Source organism: Citrus sinensis, chromosome 2, assembly GCF_022201045.2.
Source record: "Citrus sinensis cultivar Valencia sweet orange chromosome 2, DVS_A1.0, whole genome shotgun sequence".
Lineage (NCBI taxonomy): Eukaryota > Viridiplantae > Streptophyta > Magnoliopsida > Sapindales > Rutaceae > Citrus > Citrus sinensis.
Window position 1 is genome coordinate 18,476,841 of NC_068557.1, and position 24,687 is coordinate 18,501,527.

Here is a 24,687-nt window from a genome sequence, read left to right on the forward strand (position 1 = left end):
AAAAAGATAAAGATAAAGATAAAAGTCGTAACACAGCTGCACATTGGGATTATTCGAAAGTGAACATTGAATGAGGCATTATCATCTGTCACTTATGCTAAATTAAACCTCATATGATTGTGACTAGAGTGCATTAGAAGAAGGAATTTCTTTTAATTGGTTCCTTGTTTCTTTGTTAGAAAGCAGAGAATGAAATTCCTTCAGTGAGATCTGATCATTATCACTCCAGGCATGATTCTGTTAGTGATACATTTCTTGTCTCTCCCTGCTCACATCTGTATGTAAATGCCTCGCTTCTGAGAAATTAAACAAATGCTTGCGGCTTTGCACGGTCAATAGCTTTGCGGGGCTAAAAGCTAGTTTTACCGTATGTTGATTTGTAAACAGCTTTAATCCATGGAATGGAACAGAGCAGGGCTGGCTTTAGAGTACTTAGGCCTTATTAGGCGAGTTTTTTTTTTTTTTTATGTGATCTTTTTTTATATGCAATTTCAACACTCAAAGAAACATAAAAGAGATTCAAATTCATTCTATTTTAAATTCTTGAATTTTCAACAATAATAAAAAAGATCCAAAAAATTAATTTTTAAAACAAAACCTTAAAAAAATAGTGAAGAAGATATCTTTTTTACTTTCGCAGAATAATTACAAAAACAAACAAATAAATAAATAAGAACAATATTATTTCAAATAAAATATTTAGAATAGTAGCCCATAGAAAATTGAGATAATGAATTGATGATCATGTAATAGATATGAACTTTGTATTTTAATAATTTTTTTTTTGATTAGATGGGGCTCAATCAAGCGAGCTAAACAGGAATAAGACGGGGTTTGGTAACCCCAAACAAGTCTTGTACAATAATTGAAAAAATACCCACAGGCGGGCTAGAAAATAAGTGCAATCCCTGGGGGTATGTGTGAGCCATATTTGCCATAAAATCCGCCGCTGAATTTGCTTCCCGATAAATATGGGTGATGACAACTTGCCAGTTTCTACTAATAAGCTCCCGAATAGCAACAACTAAAGCATAGAATTCGTTAGGCACAACCACTTGAGATCAATTGCGTAACACAAAGGCTATCCACTTCAGCCAAAAGGCGTTTGATTCCAGCCTCCCAAGCTAGACGTAAACCTTGGTACAGACCCCAAAGTTCTGCCATTAGCACCGAGCTTTCTCCAATATTCATACAGAATCCAGTAATCCAGTGTCCGACTGAGTCTCGAATAATACCACCAGCTCCTGCACCCTCATCTTTTCTACAAGAACCATCCGTATTCAATTTGCACCAAGGCCATAAGGGTGGCATCCACCTAATAAAAATTTCCTTCCTCCGCGGCTGCTGACTTAGGTGAGAATTGTTTAATCTATAGATTTCATTAGCTCTAGCCATAATATCTACATAGACTGTTGAGCTATCCACCAATTTCCCCTCCACGATGAAAAGATTCCTCCAATACCATAATCTCCACACTACTACGTCGAATATACATTCCCAAGATAATGGATAGGGAATGTTCCACTTGTTTTGTAAATTCGCAATTATCCACTCTCGTAAAGACAACTGAAAGAATGATAATTGATGTCGACCTGGAACAAGCCTAAGCCAAACCCGCTTGATGCAATGACAATTTCTCAAGACGTGAATAATATCCTCAAGTGGAGCCCCACACCTATCACAATCCAGAGAAACCGGAATATGTCGCCTAGATAATTCACTCTTTGTTTTTAATTTCGCATGAAGAACCTGCCAAAGGAAGATGCGTGCTACTTGCGGCCCCTTCCAGGACCATGCTTGATTCCATGCATTATCAGTAGCAGTGAGTTCCAGCTGACATAACGACGCATATGCCGAGCGAACCGTAAAGTGGCCACTTGGCTCATAACTCCAGAATATTTTATCAACACCAAGGAGAGGATTAGGAGGCATTACCGAAGCTATTTGCATCAGGATAGAGTTGGGCAGCAAATGATCAAAAGCTGACCAGTTCCAGCCCCCATGCATGTTTAGAAATTCGCTCACCGTAGCGTTAACCAACTCATTAGGCACTGGATGAACAGCGAGATTGATCAAAGGTCCTTGCTTTGTTGCCCAGCAGTCCAACCAAAAGCGAGCTCGAGTTCCATCACCAACAGCCCAGCAAGCATCCTGCATGGTGGCCAACCACGTGCGCTTTATGGCTTTCCAGATTCCAGACCCTTGTTTCTCAGGGAGGGACAACTGCAAGTGTTTAAGGTCCAACCCATACTTTGAACAGATGACCTTAACCCACAGCTTGTCTGCATTCGAAACTACTTCCCAGCTCAGCTTCATCAATAATGCCTGATTCATCACGTCCAACTTCTTAAACCCCAGGCCACCTTTGGATTTCGGCATGCATATTTTATTCCAGCCCACTATACTCATCTTATGGTCCTTCGACTTCCCATCCCAAATAAACCGACGACAAGACTTCTCAATCTTCCCCCGCACCAGAGCCGGTAATAGAGTTGTCTGCATTGCGTAAATGGGCATTGCTTGGATCACCGAATGAGCCAAAGTGATCCGGCCAGCAAAGGATAAGTGAGCTGCATTCCAGCCCGTGAGCCTCTTATCTACCTCATCAAGAATCAATTGGTAGGTCGCTCTATTTACTCTCGAATGGATGAGCGGCATTCCAAGATAGCATCCGAGGTCATTTGTAGCCGAATACCCCAAGACATTACTGAGTAGCTGAGCTTCTCTCAAAGCTATATTCTTAGAGAAATAAATTTTAGTTTTCGACTTGTTGACCTTCGCTTCAGAGCTCCGGCAGTAGTTGTCTAAAACTGCATCTATAGTATACGCCTGATCAACTGACGCCTCTGCAAAAAGGAGCAAATCATCTGCAAAAAATAAATGCGTTAGAGGAGTACCATGCTTGGCCAACCGAATAGGCTTCCAGCTGCCATCCCTCACGGCTTGAGTTATTCCATGACTCAACCGTTCAATGCACAAGACAAAAATGTAAGGAGACAGCGGGTCCCCCTGCCGGATTCCTCTCCCTAGGACAAATTCAGCCATAGCCTCACCATTCCATAAAATACTCATTCGAGCCGAAGTAACACATTCCATGACTAGCCGAGATAACTGAATCGGGATACCAGTTTGTTGGAGAGTTTCAAAAATAAAAGACCAATTAATTCGATCGTACGCTTTTTCTAGATCTACCTTGATAGCCATAAACCTTTTTTTCCCCGTTTTCTTTCGCATGGAGTGAACCACTTCCTAAGCCACAACAATATTATCAATAATATGGCGGCCGGGCACAAAGCTAGTCTGGTGGGGGCCTATGAGATCAGGCAACAAGGCTTGCAAACGGTTAGCAATAATTTTAGTCACTGTTTTATAAGCAATTGTGCACAAACTGATAGGCCTAAACATGCTTAGGCTAGTAGGGTGCTCCACTTTAGGAATCAAAACCAACATGGTAGTATTGATTTCTTGGGGGATCTTACCCGAACTAAAAATGTCACCCATAAACTTGCAGAAGGAGGGCCCCACAACTGGCCATTGAGACTGGTAAAAAATGGCATGCAGTCCATCAGTACCAGGAGCTTTGAGGGGTTTCATACTAAAAATCACTCTCTTAATTTCGTCGTCCAAAACTGAGACGGCAGTACTCTCCAAGTCAAAGGCATTTAAAGCTGGGAATAAATTCGGTACCTTATAACTTTGAGGGGTTGCAGCTTCACTTTTGTATAAGGACGAGAAAAACCCAATTGCATAATTCTGAATCTCTTCCTCACTATAAATCCAGTTTCCCGAAGTATCTAGAATAGCTTCAATTCTATTTCTCCGTCGTCTTGCAATGGTTTTTTGATGAAAAAAATTCGTGTTCCTGTCCCCGTGCAGAAGCTCGTCTTTTCTGGACTTCTGCCACTACAGGATTTCCCCTTGGCCCATTACCATCTCCAACTCATTCCGTAGCCTAGCCTCTAACCGCACAAGCCCTCGGGAGCTATACCTTTCTAAGGCTGCTTGAATCTCATTTATACGCGCCATTAACCGTCTTTTTCGCTGAAAAATATTCCCGAACACCTCCCTATTCCACTTTTGAACTGTCTGAACAAAATGAGATACTGCATCTCTATAATGGGCTTGAGGGTCCCATACACTTTTAACAAAAGCATTGAAATGATCATGAGTCAGCCAGGGAGCCAAAAAACGAAAAGGCCTATTCCCCCGATGTCTGGAATTAGCTCTTGCAAAACGAACCAGTACCGGCCTGTGGTCTGAAGCAATCTTCGGAAGGTGAAGAACAGAATTATCCGCAAATCTTATTAACCAATCACTATTGCAGAGAGCTCTGTCAAGTCGTTTAAACAGAAGACCACGAGACCAAGTAAACCGAGGGCCTTTAAATTTTAAATAAAAAATTTGGTGTCCATCGAACCACTGCCGGAAATTACTGCAAACTCCTGAATTCCGTGTAGCACCCCCCCCCCCCCCCCCGCTTTTTCGAAGCGTACAAAATAGAATTAAAGTCCCCCCCAATAAGCCAAGGCCCTTGAATTGTCATAGCAATGCTATCCATATGCTTCCACAGCTGTCTCCGCAACATTGGGTTTGGGCTAGCATAAATCGCCGTAACCCAAGACATAAAAACAGTATTCCTACTTATTTTAAAGTGAATAAACTGCCTATGGTTCAGCAGCACCTCCACCTCTATGTAACTCTGCCAAAGAAGCCAAATTCCCCCCGAGAAGCCCACTGCTTCCACTCGGTGAGAATGGTCGAAGCCACTCTTCTTTATAAAATCATCTGCTTTGACCCCACTAATGCGAGGTTCCATCAAAACTACCAAAGACGGGTTGTAATTTTTAACCATTGTCCTGAAAGAGCACCGAAAATCAGCTGAGGCTACCCCTTGGACGTTCCAATACATAATGCTAATCATCATGAGATAAATAAAAATAAAATAAGGAAACACAAACACCTTGTTAATGTTGTCCATTCCCGTCAGGCATCAACGCCAAAGGTGTTTCCTCAATCATCGAATCCTCCTCCTCAGACATCTTTTTCCTATCATTCTCACCCATAGACACAGCCGGGTGCGCTTGAGCATTTACGTCGTTTACACAACCAGAATTTTGAACATCTGGAGGGTCAGACGAGTGCTCATATGCCCGTCCCAGCCGATCTCCATGATCACTGCCCGTCGCCCTTGCATTGCCAAAAGAAAAGTTTTGGTTATCACATAAAATCACCGTATGCTTTTTTGGATCCAAGGTAGTGCCTAGAGGGGAAATTTGTTGGTGGCTAGGGTTGAACTGGGGGTTAAGACATGGTTCGGTCCTAGGGTTTGCATGAGGTAAATAGTCTGTATTTTCTTCTTTTAAAGTGAAAGTGCTTTGCGGGAAAGGGTTTCGGGTTGGGTTCAAAGAGATTGCTGGCGTCTTCTTTTAAGGCTTTGCAGTAACAACTGTGGTGTGCTGCTTTCATCTAGCCAGAGGTTTTGTTCTAACTTCGTGATTGACAGAAAATATCTGGTAAGGGTTGGCCGTGTTTGGTTGATAGGAAGTGGATGGAATGTCATTCATAGCTGCATGAGTGGGGTGCTCACGGTCGTCCGAGGCCTGCTCAAGAATTTAGAATCTGGAGACACCAGCCCCTGTATTTTCTCGATTCCTATTCAAGCCATTGTTTATTTCCTTGCCACTATTAAATCTTCTGCCTTTTCTCGTGGCTATCATCCAAGGTCCAAAAGGCTCGGCATTATTATCAATATTACCATGTTCATCGAGTTGGATATTGTCCTCCTGGGGCTGCGTATTAGGTTGAGGTTGAACCCATTCTCCAGAATTATTTGCTGAATTCGAGCCCTTGCAACTGCTACTACTATGTCCATATCTTCCACATGTAAAGCAAATCACTGGTAAGCCCTCATATTCTACCTTTTGAACCTTCCCATCCAATACGAACTGAGACACCAAAGGCTTATCTAGGGAGAGGCGGACTGCAATTCGTGCAAACCTTCCACGCGCTGAGGATGCTGTGTGTGGGTCAATTCTAATCACTATACCCACCAATTCCCCGAGCTTTTGAAGAATTTTCCGGTTGTATAGATGAACAGCGAGTCCAGGTAAACGAATCCATACATTAACTTGCTCCATATCCGTTTTATTGACATCAAAAGACGGCGTCCATGGCTGCACTGTGAGATAGTTGTTGAGTGTTAGAAAATGCATATTTATAAAGGAGAAGACCGTCATTTTACATTTCAAGTCTTACTAATAACCTTTACTTTTATATATTTAACCTTCTTGTGATTTAATTACATGTGTTTTATTTTAATTAAGTATTTTATGTATTTTAGGGGCATTATAGTCATTTCACAATAAAGGAGAGATCTGACGGCAAAACAGACATCACTTTTGAACTCAGGACGGTCGAAAACCTTAGGAGGAGCATAAAAGGAAAAATGGCACTATTCACATGTACGGTACTGTCTACGTTACTGTTCACGACACTGTTCATATAGACGGATCGATGACGTGGCATTGACCGATGATGTGGCATTGACTGATGAGGTGTCACGATCCTGTTGGACTAAAATTCTTATATATTGTTGATGGTGACGTGGCAGCATATCAGTGGACGAAAAATCTCGCGTACGGTATATGCATCACACAGGATTATTTTCAATCAAACCGCGTTACTGTTCATCTGGGTCAAACCGTGTTACTGTTCATCCGCGTGGTCAAACCGTGGATTGTTGACTGATGACGTGGCGCAATCCTGAGCGTCCAAACTGTTTTTAATCCGATGGCCATGATTTACTCCATGTATCTATAAAAAGGGGGCCTCTCCCCCCTAATAGGATATCTCTGAATCTATTTTTGGGATTCATTTTCTGTAATTCCTTCTCCATCTTGTATTTTCTTCGTATTTTAATAAATTCCCATTTTGCCCCTAGTTCAATTATGAGTGACTAATTTTCTTTCAAGCTTGAGTTGAAGGTGAAGTCTCAACATGTGTCATGGGCTTAATTTGGTAAATTTATTTTCTCTTCCCCTCTAATTTTTGTGGATGTTTTGACTTCTCGTCGACAAATAATAATAGTCTTGTCTAGATACCGCCTTGGTTACACCGGCTCTCTAGTATAAGGTTATTATTATTTGGCACGATAAGCCCTTAGCACCATATTGATTAGAGCGTGGTTCATGAGATGTGGATTCCCCCCTCATGATTTAATTGGTATTAATACGGATTATTTAGCCCATGATGCATGTTGATACGGATCCATATACCCAAGTACGTCAATTTAATAGATTTTCTCTTCAATTTATTCTCTCCATTGCAATTCCAATTTTAGAATTTATTCTCGCCATTTTAATTTAAGTATTAGCATATTCCAAATCATTTCCACCATAAATCCAACTACCCATTTACAAAATTAATTCTATATATAATTAAAATCCACCTCCTCGTGGGATCGACACTCGTCACCATTAGTCTATACTACAATAGATTCGTGCGCTTGCGAGTACATTAAAATTTGCACAACAAGTTTTTGGCGCCGTTGCCGGGGAGGTAAGTAATTTTTAGAATTAATTTTTGTGAATAATTTCTTTTATTTGTTTTCTTGTATTTTTTTTATTATTAAAAAAAGAAAAAGAAAAAAAAGTGAATCTACATTTAAAGGTTAGTATTTCTTTTCTTTTTCTCTTCTTTAAAATTCTGTAATTTAATTTTCAATTTATTTTTCTTTGTAATTTTTTTTTGTTTATCTTATTAATTTATTTTTAGTTAATTTATTTCACGTATTTGTTTTTGTGTATTTTTATAGAAAGGTTTTAATAGCGCAATAAGGTTAGTATCGTAATTTCTCCCTCTTATTTATTTTTATTTGTTTTGTTCCCATCTTTATTTTCATTTTATTTGTTTTGCATGCATGGTCGTAGGTCATTATTTCCTAATCTTAAACCTATAGACCTTGAATTAGAAAAAACACTTCGCACACACAAACACGTTAAAAATAAAATGGATTTACAAGCACCACAGGAGAGGCCATTTAAGGATTATTTCAGTCCTTTAGCAAATTTGAGCACATCATGCATAAGATACCCAAATGTAGCTGCTAGGAGTTTTGAACTAAAACCTAGTGTGCTAAATTGTCTCCCCACATTCTATGGCTTAGAAAATGAGGACCCATATAATCATATGAATGATTTTCATGCCATTTGTCAAACATTTAAATATGAGAATTTTTCAAACGATGATGTTAAACTCAGATTATTCCCATTTTCTTTAAAGGATAGAGCTCGTTCATGGTTAAATACTTTGCCTGCTAATAGCATTACATCATGGGAACAAATGGTAACTAAATTTTTGAATAAATATTTCCCAGTGCATAAAACCAATGCTATTCGTAGGGAAATTTCAGAGTTTACACAAAGAGAAGACGAGCAATTTTTCGAAACATGGGAGCGATTCAATGGGCTACTCTTGAAGTGTCCACATCATGGGTACGAGAAATGGCACCAATGTCAATACTTTTTGGAGGGATTACTACCAAATGTGCAAGAATGGCTAATGGCAACAAGTGGAGGAGAGCTAATGTCAAAAAGTGCATTAGAGATTTGGGAATTTTTCCAGCGACAAGCAGATAATTCCCAACAACGAAGTCGATCACTCAGGAATACTAGAAGAATTAAGGGAGTAAATGAGGTTCACATTGGTGAGTCAACTTCGGAAATCAAAGAAGTTAAGGAGATGGTTGAAGGTCTTGCTCGACAAATAGCATCGTTATCGACTGCTAAATCAACAGAACCACATGACCATGACTCATACTCAGATCAAGCCAATGCCATAGGTGTAATGAGAAAGCCATCAAATTACAACCCATACTCCAACACATATAACCCTGGATGAAGAGATCACCCCAATTTTTCATGGTCTCAAGGACTCCAACAGAATGGACTAGCAGCTCCAGCTCCACCAATGCAACCAATTCCTCAAATTTCTCAAGCATCTCAGCCCCCATTTAGACCATACAATCAGAACCAGAACTACTCTCAACCTAGACCATAGGAGGATTCATTCCAGAATCTCAAGAATCTTACTCACTCTACGATTGAGCAACAGAACCGCACCATTGATGGACTACGAAATGAGTTGAGAGCAGGCTTCAACTCACAAGCTCAATCAGTTTCAAGCCTTGAGAAGATGGTGGGACAACTTGCTTCTTCAGTTCAGACCTTGGCAATGACTGTTGAAAAAGGCAAGTTTCCAAGTCAACCAGTGCCTAACCCTAAAGGAGTGCATGAAGCAAGTACCAGTTCACCACAGCAGCATGGAGAAGTCAAAGCAGTAATGACCTTGCGAAAAGGAAAAGAAGTCGACAACAAAGTGGAGATGCCGGTGTCAAAAGAAAATCAAATTGTACCTGTGAATGTTGAGGAATCATCACCGGAGGAGAAAGAAGAAACCAACCCACGAGAATACGTTCCGAAAGCTCCATTTCCTCAGAGGTTAACGAAAGGAAAAAAGGGAAAATCCACAGGTGAGATTCTTGAAATCTTCAAACAGGTAAGTGTTAACATCCCTTTGCTTGATGCTATTAAACAAGTTCCATCTTATGCCAAGTTTCTTAAAGACCTTTGTACTAAAAAGAGAAACATGCATGTTCAAAAGAAGACATTTTTAACAAAAAACGTTAGTTCTATACTCCAACATAAAATTCCTTTAAAATGCAAAGACCCAGGCTCCCCCACTATCTCATGTAGTATAGGGAACCACACAATTGAGAATGTTTTGTTGGATTTAGGAGCTAGTGTAAATCTTTTGCCTTACTCTGTATTCGTGAAACTTGGACTGGGAGAATTACACCCAACTCCAGTGGTGTTACAGCTTGCAGATCGGTCCACGAAAATACCTCGTGGTATTGTGGAGGACGTGCTTATCCAGGTAGACACGTTTTATTTTCCTGTTGATTTCATTGTAATTGACACTCAACCAATACAGGATTCAAGGAAGCACATCCCCATTATTCTAGGAAGCACATCCCCATTATTCTAGGCCGACCTTTCTTGGCAACTGCGGATGCTCACATTCAATGCAGGACTGGAAATATACAGTTGTCCTTCGGTAACATGACTATGGAGTTGAACATCTTCAACATTGCCAAACAACCTCACAGTGCAGATGATGGAATTGTTGATGTGGATTTAATTAAAGCATTAGTTGATGATACATTTGTTTCAAACCTTAGTGATGATCCTTTACAAACATGTTTAACTCACTTTGGTTTGAATTTTGATATTGACAGATCGGTCGATGAGGTCAACGCCCTGCTTGACTCAGCACCATCTATGGACACTAATAAATGGAAGTCAAGAGTTGAGCAACTAGCACCATCAGAGAAGCAACTCATTCCATCATCAGAATCACCACCGAAACTCGATCTCAAACCATTGCCCAACACTCTGGAATATGCATTTTTGGGAGAAGAAAGCACTCTGTCGGTAATCATCTCATCATCCCTCAATGACGAACAAAAAGGTAAGTTGTTGGATGTTTTGAAAGAGTACAAAGGGGCATTAGGATGGGCCATAGCAGACATAAAAGGTATAAACCTAGTAGACTGTATGCATTACATTCACCTTGATGAAAATGCTAAATCTACTAGGGAAATGCAACGTCGGTTAAATCCTAACATGAAAGAAGTTGTTAGAACTGAAGTCCTTAAGCTATTAGACGCAGGTATCATTTACCCCATTTCTGATAGTTCATGGGTCAGTCCTGTGCAAGTTGTCCCCAAAAAGTCAGGAGTCACAATAGTTACGAATGGTGATAATGAATTGATACATACTAGAGTAACTACAGGATGGCGTGTATGCATTGATTATAGAAAGTTGAATTCTGTCACACGTAAAGACTATTTTCCTTTACCATTTATTGATCAAATGCTTGATAGATTAGCAGGCCATGAATTTTATTGCTTTCTAGATGGCTACTCAGGATATAATCAGATTCCCATAGCACCAAAAGATCAGGAGAAAACTACTTTCGCTTGCCCTTTTGGCACATTTGCATATAGGAGAATGCCATTTGGATTATGTAATGCACCTGCTACATTTCAACGATGCATGTTGAGCTTTTTTTCTAATATGGTGGAACGATTCCTTGAAGTCTTTATGGATGATTTTTCTGTCTTTGGTGACTCGTTTGATCAATGTTTACATCATCTAACACTAGTTCTTCATAGATGTATCGAGAAGAACTTGGTCTTAAATTGGGAGAAATGTCATTTTATGGTACAACAAGGTATTGTTCTCGGTCACATCATTTCGAGCAAAGGTATTGAGGTTGACAAAGCCAAGGTGGATCTCATTTCTAATCTTCCTCCACCCAAAACAGTCAGAGAAGTAAGATCTTTCCTTGGGCATGCTGGTTTCTATAGACGTTTCATTAAAGATTTTAGCAAAGTTTCTAGACCCTTATGCAATTTACTTGCTAAGGATGTACCTTTTATCTTTAATGATTCATGTCTTATGGCGTTTGAAAAATTAAAACAGTTGTTGACATCATCACCCATCATTCAGGCCCCAAACTGGAGCTTACCATTTGAGCTAATGTGTGATGCATCTGATTATGCAGTAGGAGCAGTATTAGGACAAAGAGTTGATCGAATTCCCCACGTTATTTACTATGCTAGTATGACATTAAATGATGCACAGTTGAACTATTCAACTACTGAAAAAGAAATGCTAGCAGTAGTGTTTGCATTGGAAAAATTTCGATCATATCTGATTGGTTGTAAAATAATTATATTCACGGATCATGCTGCTCTTAAATATCTTCTCACAAAGAAAGATGCAAAAGCCAGACTAATTCGTTGGGTGTTACTTTTGCAGGAGTTTGACTTAGAATTCAAAGATAAGAAAGGCACAGAGAATATTGTGGCGGACCACCTCTCTCGTCTCCATTTTGACATAATTACAGAGCCATTAATATTGAACGAGTCATTTCCAGATGAACAATTAATGAATGTGGAAGTATTACCTTGGTATGCTGATATAGTTAATTATCTTGTTATAGGTAAACTTCCAGAGCATTGGACCAAGCAAGATAAGGCTAAATTCTTTGCAGAGATAAAGAATTTCTTTTGGGATGACCCGTATTTTTTCAAGTATTGTGCAGACCAAATTGTTAGACGATGCGTCCCAGAAAGTGAAATTTCGAATATCCTTTCATTCTGCCATGAACAAGCTTGTGGAGGCCATTTCAGCGCTAAGAAAACAGCGACTAAAGTTTTACAATGTGGTTTCTATTGGCCAACTATATTTCGAGATGCTTACACTTTCTGTTCTTCATGTGATAGGTGTCAACGAATGGGGAGCATTACACGAAGGAACATGATGCCATTAAATCCAATTTTAGTGGTTGAAATTTTTGACGTATGGGGTATCGACTTCATGGGACCCTTTCCCCTATCTTTTGGCCATCAATACATATTGGTTGCTGTTGACTACGTATCAAAATGGGTAGAAGCAATTCCATGTAGGACCAATGATCACAAGGTGGTGATAGCATTTTTGAAAAGCAACATTGTTTCACGCTTTGGATTCCCTCGAGCAATAATTAGTGATGGTGGTGCCCACTTTTGTAACAAAGCATTCAAAGATCTTTTGACAAAGTATTCAATCACACACAAAGTGGCGACCCCGTATCATCCGCAAACTAGTGGCCAAGTTGAGATCTCCAATCGAGAAATAAAGCACATATTAGAAAAGACGGTGAGGCCGGACAGAAAAGATTGGTCATTAAGACTTGATGATGCCTTATGGGCATATAGAACGGCTTTCAAGACCCCGATTGGGATGTCACCCTACAGGCTAGTATATGGAAAAGCTTGCCACCTACCTGTGGAACTCGAGCATCGTGCATATTGGGCCATCAAGAAATTCAATTTTGACATGCAGCAAGCCAGCTCAGAAAGAAGATTACAGCTGGCAGAACTTGAAGAAATTCGCAATGATGCATACGAAAATGCCAAGATTTACAAGCAACGAATGAAAGTCTTCCATGATAAGCAAATTATAAGAAAATCATTCACTCCAGGTCAGAAAGTGCTTTTATTCAATTCTCGCTTGCACCTATTCCCAGGTAAGTTACGCTCTCGTTGGTCTGGCCCATTTATTGTTCATACTGTTTTTCCACATGGGGCAATTGAAATTAAGGATCCAAAGAACGGTGTCACGTTTAAAGTTAATGGTCAAATATTAAAGCCATATTTAGAGTACCAACCACATGGAGAAGACACCGTAATAAATTTGAGTGACCCACCAGGTTTGAATTGATTTTTTTTTCTCTTCTTTTCGTTGATTTGATTTTTTTTCTTTATATTATTCTTCTGCTAATTGAAATTATTTTTGCATAAGTGTGTTTGTTTAACTATTAAGTTTTCTTTTATCGTTTTTAATCATGAGTACCTTACTTAGACCGTTCCTCCTGAACATTCTTAAACCACTTCAACGTATCAAAACTCATCTCAAAAGGCAGATTCAATTTTGTAAAACACATCGCATTTGGGCTCTACAACCACCAGAGTTAGTAGCCTATGTTGAGGGTTTAGAAAGCCAACTCAGAGACATTGAGAGAAGTGTTTACGACATCCAGTTGGAGATTTAGGTAAATTCAATAAGAGGACGATTTTAATTTTCTTTGTGTGTTTTAATTTGTTTTTCTGTTTGTGTGCTTTAGTTTGTTACCCTGGTGAAGTGGCGGATAACGGTACTCCGTGACCATCAAGTCGGTTACTTCAGTTTCCCATAATAACTGATATTCTGAGGCGAAAGTATGGACAAAAACGAGACTCTAGCGAAGCTTCACAAGCGATTCCCTTCACTTCCTCAGAATGCCCTCCTTACGATCTATAAAGCTCGGTCCGAACGCATGCGATTACTCATGAGGAATAACATACCTGCTGACATCCGTTGGTTAATCGAGGCTAAAGTACGATCGGCAGGTGAGTTACTTCCAAAATTTATTGCATACATGCCTGGTTGTGGTAAAGGAAATTATGCAAGAAAACGACGAGCTCGAAGAATTTCTGTTGCTTGTCATAAGTGTGCCAGAATGAGTTGCAATAAAAACCCATGTTCTTTAGGAATGGTGTCTGATAACAGGGAAGATAAGATTCAATTAATTAGGGATGGCTTGAATAAGGAGTCATTGGATGATATCCTTCTGTCTCTTGAAACGCATCCCAGTGGATATGTGCAAGGAGCGATTCTCCAGTTATGGTCATTATTCCAGAAAGAGCATGCACGATATAGTCTCGAGAATCTGACTATAAACGACCCTGTTTGCCAGTTTATAAGAAAACTAGATAGGAAGCCTATCCTCGACCCATAGAGGGCGTTCAAGCCGTTTCTGGACGTAAAACCAGAGGAAGATGTGAGCCACAGTCGCAACTACCTGTAAATATCCTTTTACTTTATTATTTCACTATTGTCTTATTGTTTGCCTTATTGTCTTTAATAATTTTATTACTGTTTGCTTTTTTCTTTTTACTGTTTTCTTTTTGACTTGCGAGCCACGTGCTTTACGCGTTATTTCACACTGACATATTACCTCATACACAACCATGACCCACTATCACTGAGATTCTTAAATGTGATTTCCTTTTTGTCAAGCACTCACAAATTATTTTTGAGAAGTATCACAATGTCAGCTACTCCTAATAGACAATTCAAGAACATTTGTGTGCTTTCTGAATTTACCTATGGCAAACATAAAGAGTTCGTTGAGGCAGCTATAGATCTTGGTCGAAGCATAGCAGCGAGAAAATTACACTTGGTGTATGGAGGAGGTAACCGAGGGTTATCAAAAATGGTCTCAGAAGCAGCTTTTATCAGAGGAAGTCAAGTGTTAGGCATCATCCCAAGAGTCCTAAAACCATTGGGCAGTTCGTCTGACTCATCAACTGGAGAAGAGTTAGTCGTCTCAGGTATGCAATAAAGAATAACTGAAATGCTTAATCATGCTGATGCTTTTATTTTCCTTCCAGGAGATCTTGCAACACTAGAGGCACTTATCACACTAGCATCTTGGGCCCATCTGTACATCCACCAGAAACCCATCGGTTTGTTAAATGTCAATAACTTTTATGATGGCTTTATCGCATTTCTTAACCATGCAATAAAAAACTATTTCATTCCCGCTAATGTGAAAAAACTCTTTATTTGTGCTCACACTGCTAATGAGCTACTTGATCTGTTACAAGCTTATAAACCGGAGCCAGACCCCTGAACCTTTGTGTTGGAGCATCCACATAATGATGGTAACAGTAGCTGCAGTAAGAAGTACAAATTAGATTTAACTCTCCGCTTGTAAATATTGTTTTCTGTGTTGCACCACCCAAGTGATGTCTTCTAAACTCTACTTCTTTCATTTCAAACATTGAGGACAATGTTTCGTTCTGGTTGGGGGGAGGGAATAATCGACAATTGTGGAATTTTGGTTAAGTTTTTACTAATTTTTTGTTGTAGAAACTAACTGTTGCTAACTTTTTGTGTTGAAGATGGCTGAATATGGAGTGTAGTGACTTTAGAAACGCATCTTCATCGTTTTAAAAAAAAATTAAAAAAAAACTTTAAAAAAAATTCAGACATTTTCTTTTTCTTTATTATGTGTTTATGTTTATTTTTCTTCTTTTTTAATTTCTCCTCTATAAATATACATTTTCCAACTTTTGAGTCGAAGATGGCTGAATATGGAGTGTAGTTCCTCTAGAAACGCATCTTCTTAAAAAAAAAAAATCATTTTCGTTTTCTATCATTTTACGTGTAACTTTTCTAATTAGTTTTTATGCATCATTTTCACATTTCTGCATGCATATTTTCCTTTCATATTTAGAATAGGTTGGGGGGTAGAATGTTGTTTAAAAAAAAAATTTGTGTGATTTGTTTTAACATTGGATGACATGATTAATTTCAAATTTTAGTATTTGTATTATCTTTGGTCTTAAGTGATGTTACATTATGTTTGCTACTCTACATGTTGATGTCGGAGACAAATATGAGTTGCTTGAAGGAATGAACATGTCATAATAAGTACCAAGTGAGTTTTTGAGCCTATTATTTTTCTTGGAGAATAACCCTTTTGCCCACTCTTTATACAGCTTAGCAGTTTATTATTTTACACACAATCTCTAAATTGCTTTTGAGTTAACCCTTAAAAAAAATTATAAAATAAAATAAAAAAGTGTGTTGCTACATTTGGAGGCCCATCTAACTAGTAGATATGGAAGATTATTTAGAGCCCTAAAAGACGATGGAAAGGCCATCTTTGATCCGTTTGAGCCTTTCTAGCCATCCATTTTATTAAATATCCATAGTTAACCCTTTTGAGCCTTTAAAAAAAAAATATTTTCTTTGTCAACTTATCATCTTGACCCACTCTGATTTGGAGTATTACCCGATGCCTTATAAGTTCCATCACCTATTTATGTTTGAGAAAATGTAAATAATTATATTGTTCAGTAAAGTTATGCCAAAAAACAAAAAAACAAAAAAAAAAAGTTGTTGTTTCAAAAGAAAAAAAATAAAAATAATAGGTGAAATCCACCTTGCAACTTTCAAAAAAAAAAAATTTTCTGCATTTTTCTCAAACATACACTTTATTTTCCTTATTTTCCTTCTTTGTTAGCCAAGTCCCTAGCCTACGTTTCGTCCTAATAAAAGTCCTTCTTGATTTTAGGGAACTATAGTTTGAAGTAGAAGCTAGTTATATGGGCTAAAAAGATGTAGTGGTGCACAATAAAAATAAATAAATAAATAAAAGAAAAAAAAAGAAAAATAAATTGGGTTGACTAGCATTTTTATGTGACTTGAGATCGTATTATTTCTAAGCTGAGGGCATATTTATTTCATCTTGGTGAGAGCATGTGATATCACTTCTTTATTATTTTCTCTCTCAATTACCATTCATTTGAGTGACTATTTTTATTGGTTTTAATTTCTTTGTGAGAGTGTCACTACTTCCAGTGAGATTTTGGGGTTTGACATGTCATTCTTGAAAGTAGCTATGACAAAGTCTACTGGGCTGATTCATGTGGATGGTTGATGTGGGTGTGATGTTGCTTTAGACTGGAGATAATGCTTATACTTTTATTTGATTGCTATCGTTAATCTGACGGAATAAGTACGAGTGTTTCTATTAAAAAAAAATTATTTTGAATTTGAATTTTGTTTTCGCTTTATTTGTTAGGAACTAGCAATAAGCTGGTTGGGGGGTGTGTTGAGTGTTAGAAAATGCATATTTATAAAGGAGAAGACCGTCATTTTATATTTCAAGTCTTGCTAATAACCTTTACTTTTATATATTTAACTTTCTTGTGATTTAATTACATGTGTTTTATTTTAATTAAGTATTTTATGTATTTTAGGGGCATTATAGTCATTTCACAATAAAGGAGAGATCTGACGGCAAAACAGACATCACTTTTGAACTCAGGACGGTCGAAAACCTTAGGAGGAGCATAAAAGGAAAAATGGCACTATTCACATGTACAGTACTGTCTACGTTACTGTTCACGACACTGTTCATATAGACGGATCGATGACGTGGCATTGACCGATGATGTGGCATTGACTGATGAGGTGTCACGATCCTGTTGGACTAAAATTCTTATATATTGTTGATGGTGACGTGGCAGCATATCAGTGGACGAAAAATCTCGCGTACGGTACATGCATCACACAGGATTATTTTCAACCAAACCGCGTTACTGTTCATCCGGGTCAAATCGCGTTACTGTTCAAAGTCGGGTCAAACCGTGTTACTGTTTATCCGCGTGGTCAAACCGTGGATTGTTGACTGATGACGTGGCGCAATCCTGAGCGTCCAAACTGTTTTTAATCCGATGGCCATGATTTACTCCATGTATCTATAAAAAGGGGGCCTCTCCCCCCTAATAGGATATCTCTGAATCTATTTTTGGGATTCATTTTCTGTAATTCCTTCTCCATCTTGTATTTTCTTCGTATTTTAATAAATTCCCATTTTGCCCCTAGTTCAATTATGAGTGACTAATTTTCTTTCAAGCTTGGGTTGAAGGTGAAGTCTCAACATGTGTCATGGGCTTAATTTGGTAAATTTATTTTCTCTTCCCCTCTAATTTTTGTGGATGTTTTGACTTCTCGTCGACAAATAATAATAGTCTTGTCTAGATACCGCCTTGGTTACACCGGCTCTCTAGTATAAGGTTATTATTATTTGGCACGATAAGCCCTTAGCACCATATTGATTAGAGCGTGGTTCATGAGGTGTGGATTCCCCCCTCATGATTTAATTGTCATTAATACGGATTATTTAGCCCATGATGCATGTTGATACGGATCCAGATACCCAAGTACGTCAATTTAATAGATTTTCTCTTCAATTTATTCTCTTCATTGCAATTCCAATTTTAGAATTTATTCTCGCCATTTTAATTTAAGTATTAGCATATTCCAAATCATTTCCACCATAAATCCAACTACCCATTTACAAAATTAATTCTATATATAATTAAAATCCACCTCCTCGTGGGATCGACACTCGTCACCATTAGTCTATACTACAATAGATTCGTGCGCTTGCGAGTACATTAAAATTTGCACAACAATAATGCCCCATAATAATCCACGGGCCTTTTGTTAGGGCATCGACAGCATCAGTAGCCGAACGAAAGCGCACCAGGAAATAATTATTCTCTAGGTCTATCACCGAATAAGTCATTGTTGTTTTCCACATGGCATTCAATCTCCTGCATAGTGTTCTATAACCGATCGTGCGACCCAGCAGCTTCACTATCACTGAGTTCTTCCATGGCTCACATAACTTCGCATGAACTCTCTCCGAGAATGTTATAGAAGGCATAGGTCCAACCGGATTCTCAGTCACGTCCCCTTCCTCAAACTCCCAATCCATTGTTTCATCACCATAACCCGTCTCCATTGCTCGCGTTGAGTTCACGAGGGTTTCCTTATACGAAATCTGCACAGGGGTATCAGCAGAAACTTCCTCATCACGAATCCTTGCTTTCTTAGTTGTTCTAGTCTCCCTGAACGGCGGAGGAAAAATTCCTCCAGCGCTAGGGTTTTTTCCATGTCCATGTTTTTCGGAGCTTTCCATGTTTAGGTGGGTTTTTTTTATTTAATAATTTTTTTTAAATGAACAATGAATGTAATGACATTCTTTGTAAAGAGGTTTTAATAGAAATTTAAAGGAATATTGAAAGTCAAGATTTTAACATAAAATAATTAAGTGTTTTTAAGAAATTGAAAAGGTAAAGAATTTCATTTTTTTTCTTGGGAAGATTAATAACAAATGAATTAATAGTTAGATAATATTATTAATCATATCTCTTTAAAACTAATGTTACCAAATATAGATTTTCTATTAAAAAAAATTCTTAATTATAGGATAATTATTAACTAGAGAAATGTCTGATAGGCTTTCATAAATATCTAATTAAGAAAATACTCAAAAAATAAGGTCTTTCAAAATATAAGGACTTAGACAACTGTCTTGTTCGCTCATACCTAAAACCACCCCTAGAACAGAGCATACTGACCATATTGAAATTTGTATTGATCATAGTAGTTGATTAAACTTTTTTTTAATTTTTTTTTTCGCTTTCTCCACACACCCACCCCCTATAATTTAATGATTTTATAATGTCCCCTGTAATTTTAAAAATTTTCAAATTGCTTCTTGCGAATATCATAGTTGTGTGTGTGTTTGCATAACCTTTTGCAGCTTTCTGTGGGCAATAATTTTTCTCATGTAAAGAAATGGAGTGGCCAATATTAACAAGTTTCAAATATAAAATCTTGGCTCCTATAGTATTTTATTTTATTTTTATTTTTGTCTAATCCTATAGTATTTTATTGAAATGGTCAAACAAAATTATGATCTTAATTATTAGTTGTATCAATTTCTCTTTAACTGCAGTACAATACAAAGGATAATGCGGCCACAATAAATTACAATAGCATGTTCCGCTACCGAAATTTATTCAACTCCAGTCAATAGAGAAACAAGTAATTGCAATTAATTGACAAATGCACAATGCTTCCTAATTTCACCAGCCTTGCCCGTGAGCACTCCAATTTTGCCCATGTTCACCATAGACTCAGCAAAATCTTTAGCAAATGTAGATCCATAGGTATTAGCCTGAAGTTTGACGTAAGATTTTGTTTCAGTGTCCTCAAGAAGAGCCGCATCAGATTGGAAGAGCCCTCTTCTTTTAGCAACAAGAGTGTAGTAATCTCCATCAAATGTCCTGAAGCTTCCAGGATCCATTTTAACGAGTGTAGTTGTGTCCCCTGGCTGGCATTTTCTCTTCAAATGCACCACATAGTTGGGATCCAACGTGGGGTCTGTGTCGCCTTTGCCAGTGAAATTGTACAAACGAGTCTCAAATGAACTGCAATGAGACGTCCCAATAGTATGGGCCCCTATTAAAAAAAAAAAAAAAGGCTCAAGTGAACTAATTAGAGTCTCTTGACAAATCTTTTATCTAGAAAAGCATACGTTACAAATTTCGGATTACCTGATAAAACCACAAGGTCTTTAACGCTTAAACCCTTGGCTGCAAACTTTTGCTTTAGCAATGTTATGTTGCCAAAAGGAGGTGGCAAGTCTCTGGTCTCTGAGGCAACCGACTCTCTTCCATCTCTTCGTCCCGTGGGAACATCCCAAAATGGTCCTTTTATCTGAAACAAAATGATAGATTTTAATGAACCATACATGTATATATCAATGTTGAATTTGATGAAGTACATATGTATACATATATGGAGGACAGTTGGTTACCAACTTACCATGCTGACTGCGTCTCTAGTAACCAAAGCTAATATGTCAGCGCAAGAAACAACACCAGGGCACTTATTTTCTAGTGCAGATTTTACAGCATCAATGACTTGGTATCCTCTCAGGCTTAGGTTGGCGAATGCATCTTTCTCCGCTTGATTGTTTTTGGTAGAATTTAGAAGCACGGAACCATCACATCCCTGCCAGCAATTAGGTACTAACTAATTATAAACATTAGGTAACAATAATTAATATCGTGTACGTGGGAGCTATAATATAAATGTTAAAAAAAAATCAATTCATATTATGAGACAGAAAAAAATTAAGCATTAATTGGTCTTTTTCACAATTTTGATGATGAATTGCATAATATTTTGATTCTATGATGCCTTTTAATCAATTAACAACTTCCTCACGTAGGTTTGACTGACATGTTTTTAAGTAGATATTTTTAATTGGTCACTCAAATTTAAATCATGATGAGGTAAAAAGTTAGAAAATCGATTTGCGCTTAACTTACCCTAATGAAACAATCATGAAAATGCATCCTTAATAAAGGAGCAGCAAGAGTTGGTGCTCGAGAAATGTGTTGATGTGTTATCTTTCTAGTAATGGCCTCAGCATCTGGGCACGTCTTCTGGTAGAACCCGAGTTTTAGGCCATGGTCCGCATTTGCGAGGTGCAAGATAAAAAGAACATGAATGATCTGTTGAAGAAAGAAAAGTGATGCAAGCTTTTGGGTAGCCATGTCACTAGCTCAAAAAAGTATTGAACTTGTTATTTGGCTCTGAGAAGGTATGGAACAAAAGTACTTCTTATTTATATTCTAAGCTCAGGCTTAAGGCTTTGAAAATTTCAGGAACAAACTGTCATTGTATATTAGCTTACTTTTTATATTTTATTTTTAATTTAATTTAAGAAATTACGAGCATATTCACAAGCCATATGCATGTCTCTTTCTTCAGTGAGGCAGCAAAGAAGTACAATAAGAATGAAGATATTAGTAGTTCCGTGCATGTGTCATTTACATACAGCATTGCTTTTTAATTTATTTATCTTGAAAATGTGTTAGAGAATTAAAAAAATTAAAATGTCCTAATTAATAAGATTATCTACATTACTCTAAAGAAATCTCAGTAACCATAAAAAAAAAATGAAGAAAATTGTCGATAATATTTCAATAAATATTCACTTGTACTTCAATTTTATTTAGTTTGAGCCAGATCCTATGAACAATATTAAGAAGATAGGTTCGCGACTATAGAGTCCATTTAAATATTGGTAACTTCTTCTTTTTTTATTTGACCATGAGGTATCTTGGGGAGGGCCCCAACTGTGGGAGACACCTTTAAGCCCGAGGTATTCTGGGGAGGGCCCCAACTGTGGGAGGCACCTTTAAGCCCGTACCACAACCCAGACTAGAAGTCCCCGCTCAAATCGAGAGGCACAGGTTCTCCTAACAAAGGCGACTTTCCTGCGACTCGAACTGGGGAGCAAACTCAATCAAGTCACTTAAGGGAACTCCATTGCCAGTGGAGCCAACACTTTGTTGGTAACATTGGTAACTTCTGCTATTTAATATTACGTACACAGACCATAACGAGCGTTTGAAAATGGTCGAGAATCTTTTGATGAGTTGACTTTGAAAATAATAATAAGCACTGGCATACCTAAGCTCACTGAATCATCCAATTCATTATTATAATATTGTAGTAGCTGATCAACTATTGTAATTAATTAGTGTATAAATATGTTCTTTCATTGATAGCCAATGGGATTGATTGAATTTGAATTAATATTCTAATCTAACGCAGTTGTGATCATTAGGCTATTTAAAGGTATAATTAATTTTTCCATTTTGCAGTAAGATATAACATTAATTTTTTTTTTTCAAAAGAACACACAGTAGACGTCATGATTTCTTGTTAGCTGGTAGAGCAACGAATGATGAACTGCCAATTGGCACAATTGGGTTTAATTTCATTGCTAGAAATAGAAATTTACAGAGTCATCTAGCTAGTATTTATATATTTCGTACACAATCGACCGTTCCCAATGATTGATGAAGTGTTTGAGTCTTTTGATTCTTCAGCATCTGGGTGATGAGTTTGAACATATGACAAGTCAGTCGTCAAGTATATATTCGAGAGTTAGTAGGCATGAGAAATGCATACGTTTATAATTATTTCATATTTAATAATACAAGTAATTAATTAATACTATACGTGACACATTAATTGGGATACAAGATATGTATCCTAATTGAGGAAATAACGCATTATTGTTTATATTAAATATGTATTCAACGTCATGTATAATTAAATGTTGCATTATTGCTTAAGATATAGAGGATGAATTACGTACATATTATTGGTTCATTTTTATTCTTCACAAATCCTGCTGAACTGAGATTGCTTCCGTGATGGCTAGTAATTATTCCACCAAAACAAAAAGGCTAAACTGAAATTTTACTCGTGTTATCTCCATTTACATTTAGCCCCTTTATTTGACATATATTTTACAGTAGCCACTAAAGTTATAAATATTTTCAATATGGCTCCATCGAGCCAAAATCTTGTTCCGCTCGCTAGAAGAATATCCAGATGAATGAGAATTGTTAATGACAAATTTCCTCTCTCTTTGTCTTACATTGTCCATGTGTACGCATGTATACATAGTTAATTATTCATATGTAAAAGTTGCAAACAATTTTATGCATATGTACTGTTGCTGAAGCATAGCTTCCATATACATAGTTGTGTACATGGGTGGTTTTAGGAATAGTTGAACAAGACAGTCCTTTAAGGCCTTATATTTTGAAGAGGCCTTATTTTTTGAGTATTTTCTTAATTATGTATTGTATAAAAGCCTATCAGACATTCCTCTAGTTAACAATTATCCTATAATTAAGAATGATATTTTTTTATAGAAAATCTATATTTGGTAACCTTAATTTTAAAGAGATGTGATTAATCATATTGTCTAATCATTAATTCATTTGTTATTAATCTTTCCAAGAAAAAAAAATTATTTACCTTTTCAGTTTCCTAAGAACACTTAATTATTTAAAATTAGAATTTTTGACTTTTAATATTCCTTTAAATTTTTATTAAAAATCTCTTTGCAAAGAAATTCATTAGATTCATTGTTCATTTTAAAAGAAAAATAATAATTTCTTGAAATACAAAGTTCATATTTATTACATGATCATCGATTCATTATCTCAATTTTCTATGTGTTACTATTATAATTTCTAAATATTATATTGGAAATATTATTTTCTTATTCATTTGATTGTTTATTTTTGTAATTATTCTAATGAAAGTAAAAAAGATATCTTCTGACTATTTTTTAAGGTTTTGTTTTAAAAATTAATTTTTTGGATCTTTTTTATTATTAAAAATTCAAGAATTAAAGATGGAATGAATTTTAATTTCTTTTATGTTCCTTTGAGCATTAAAATTACATATAAAAAAAAGTGCCATTAAAAAATTCACCTAGAGCCCCAAATACTGTAAAGCTTGCATGGTTGTGTAACTGAACATTCATAGCTTAAAATTAACACATTAAACAACGCATATGCAATAGCTGTGTTGTACTAATAAAATAAGCTGCTTGTGTTGTGCACATGAAATAAGCTGCTGATTAAAAAAGAAGTTTAGTATTTGGTAAATTGTGTTGTTGCGGTTGCTGTGAGTTTGGAAAGTAGAGTACATACGTTTGGTAAATCTTATTACGAAAGTATTGTTGTATTATACAATGACCAAAATGGAAATACGTTTTAATTGTTTTTTTTTTACTTTATGTTTAATAAATTGTTTAGACATACTTTTTTCTTAAATGTGTAAAATTAAT

The 24,687-nt window shown here is 37.0% G+C and overlaps 1 protein-coding gene and 1 non-coding gene across 3 annotated transcripts; both read right to left on the minus strand.

Moving 5' to 3' along the window:
• Positions 1–8,391: 8,391 nt before the first annotated feature.
• Positions 8,392–8,494, minus strand: LOC127900506 (small nucleolar RNA R71). Its single transcript, XR_008052689.1, has one exon. It is a non-coding gene; the product is annotated as a small nucleolar RNA R71 (small nucleolar RNA).
• An 11,422-nt stretch (positions 8,495–19,916) lies between these two features.
• On the minus strand, positions 19,917–21,646 carry LOC102616942 (peroxidase 27). 2 transcript variants are annotated; one of them, XM_025095524.2, is made up of 4 exons: positions 21,353–21,646; positions 20,844–21,053; positions 20,573–20,735; positions 19,917–20,477 (listed from the first exon to the last, which is right to left on the minus strand). In XM_025095524.2, exons 1-4 carry the CDS (start codon positions 21,578–21,580, stop codon positions 20,071–20,073), a joined length of 1,008 nt encoding a protein of 335 aa, XP_024951292.1. In that variant the 5' UTR covers positions 21,581–21,646; the 3' UTR covers positions 19,917–20,070. The 2 variants fall into 2 exon arrangements, with proteins under 2 accessions (XP_024951292.1, XP_006469708.1); XM_006469645.3 differs by having other exon boundaries at positions 20,844–21,032; positions 21,353–21,642.
• Between the last annotated feature and the right edge of the window lie 3,041 nt (positions 21,647–24,687).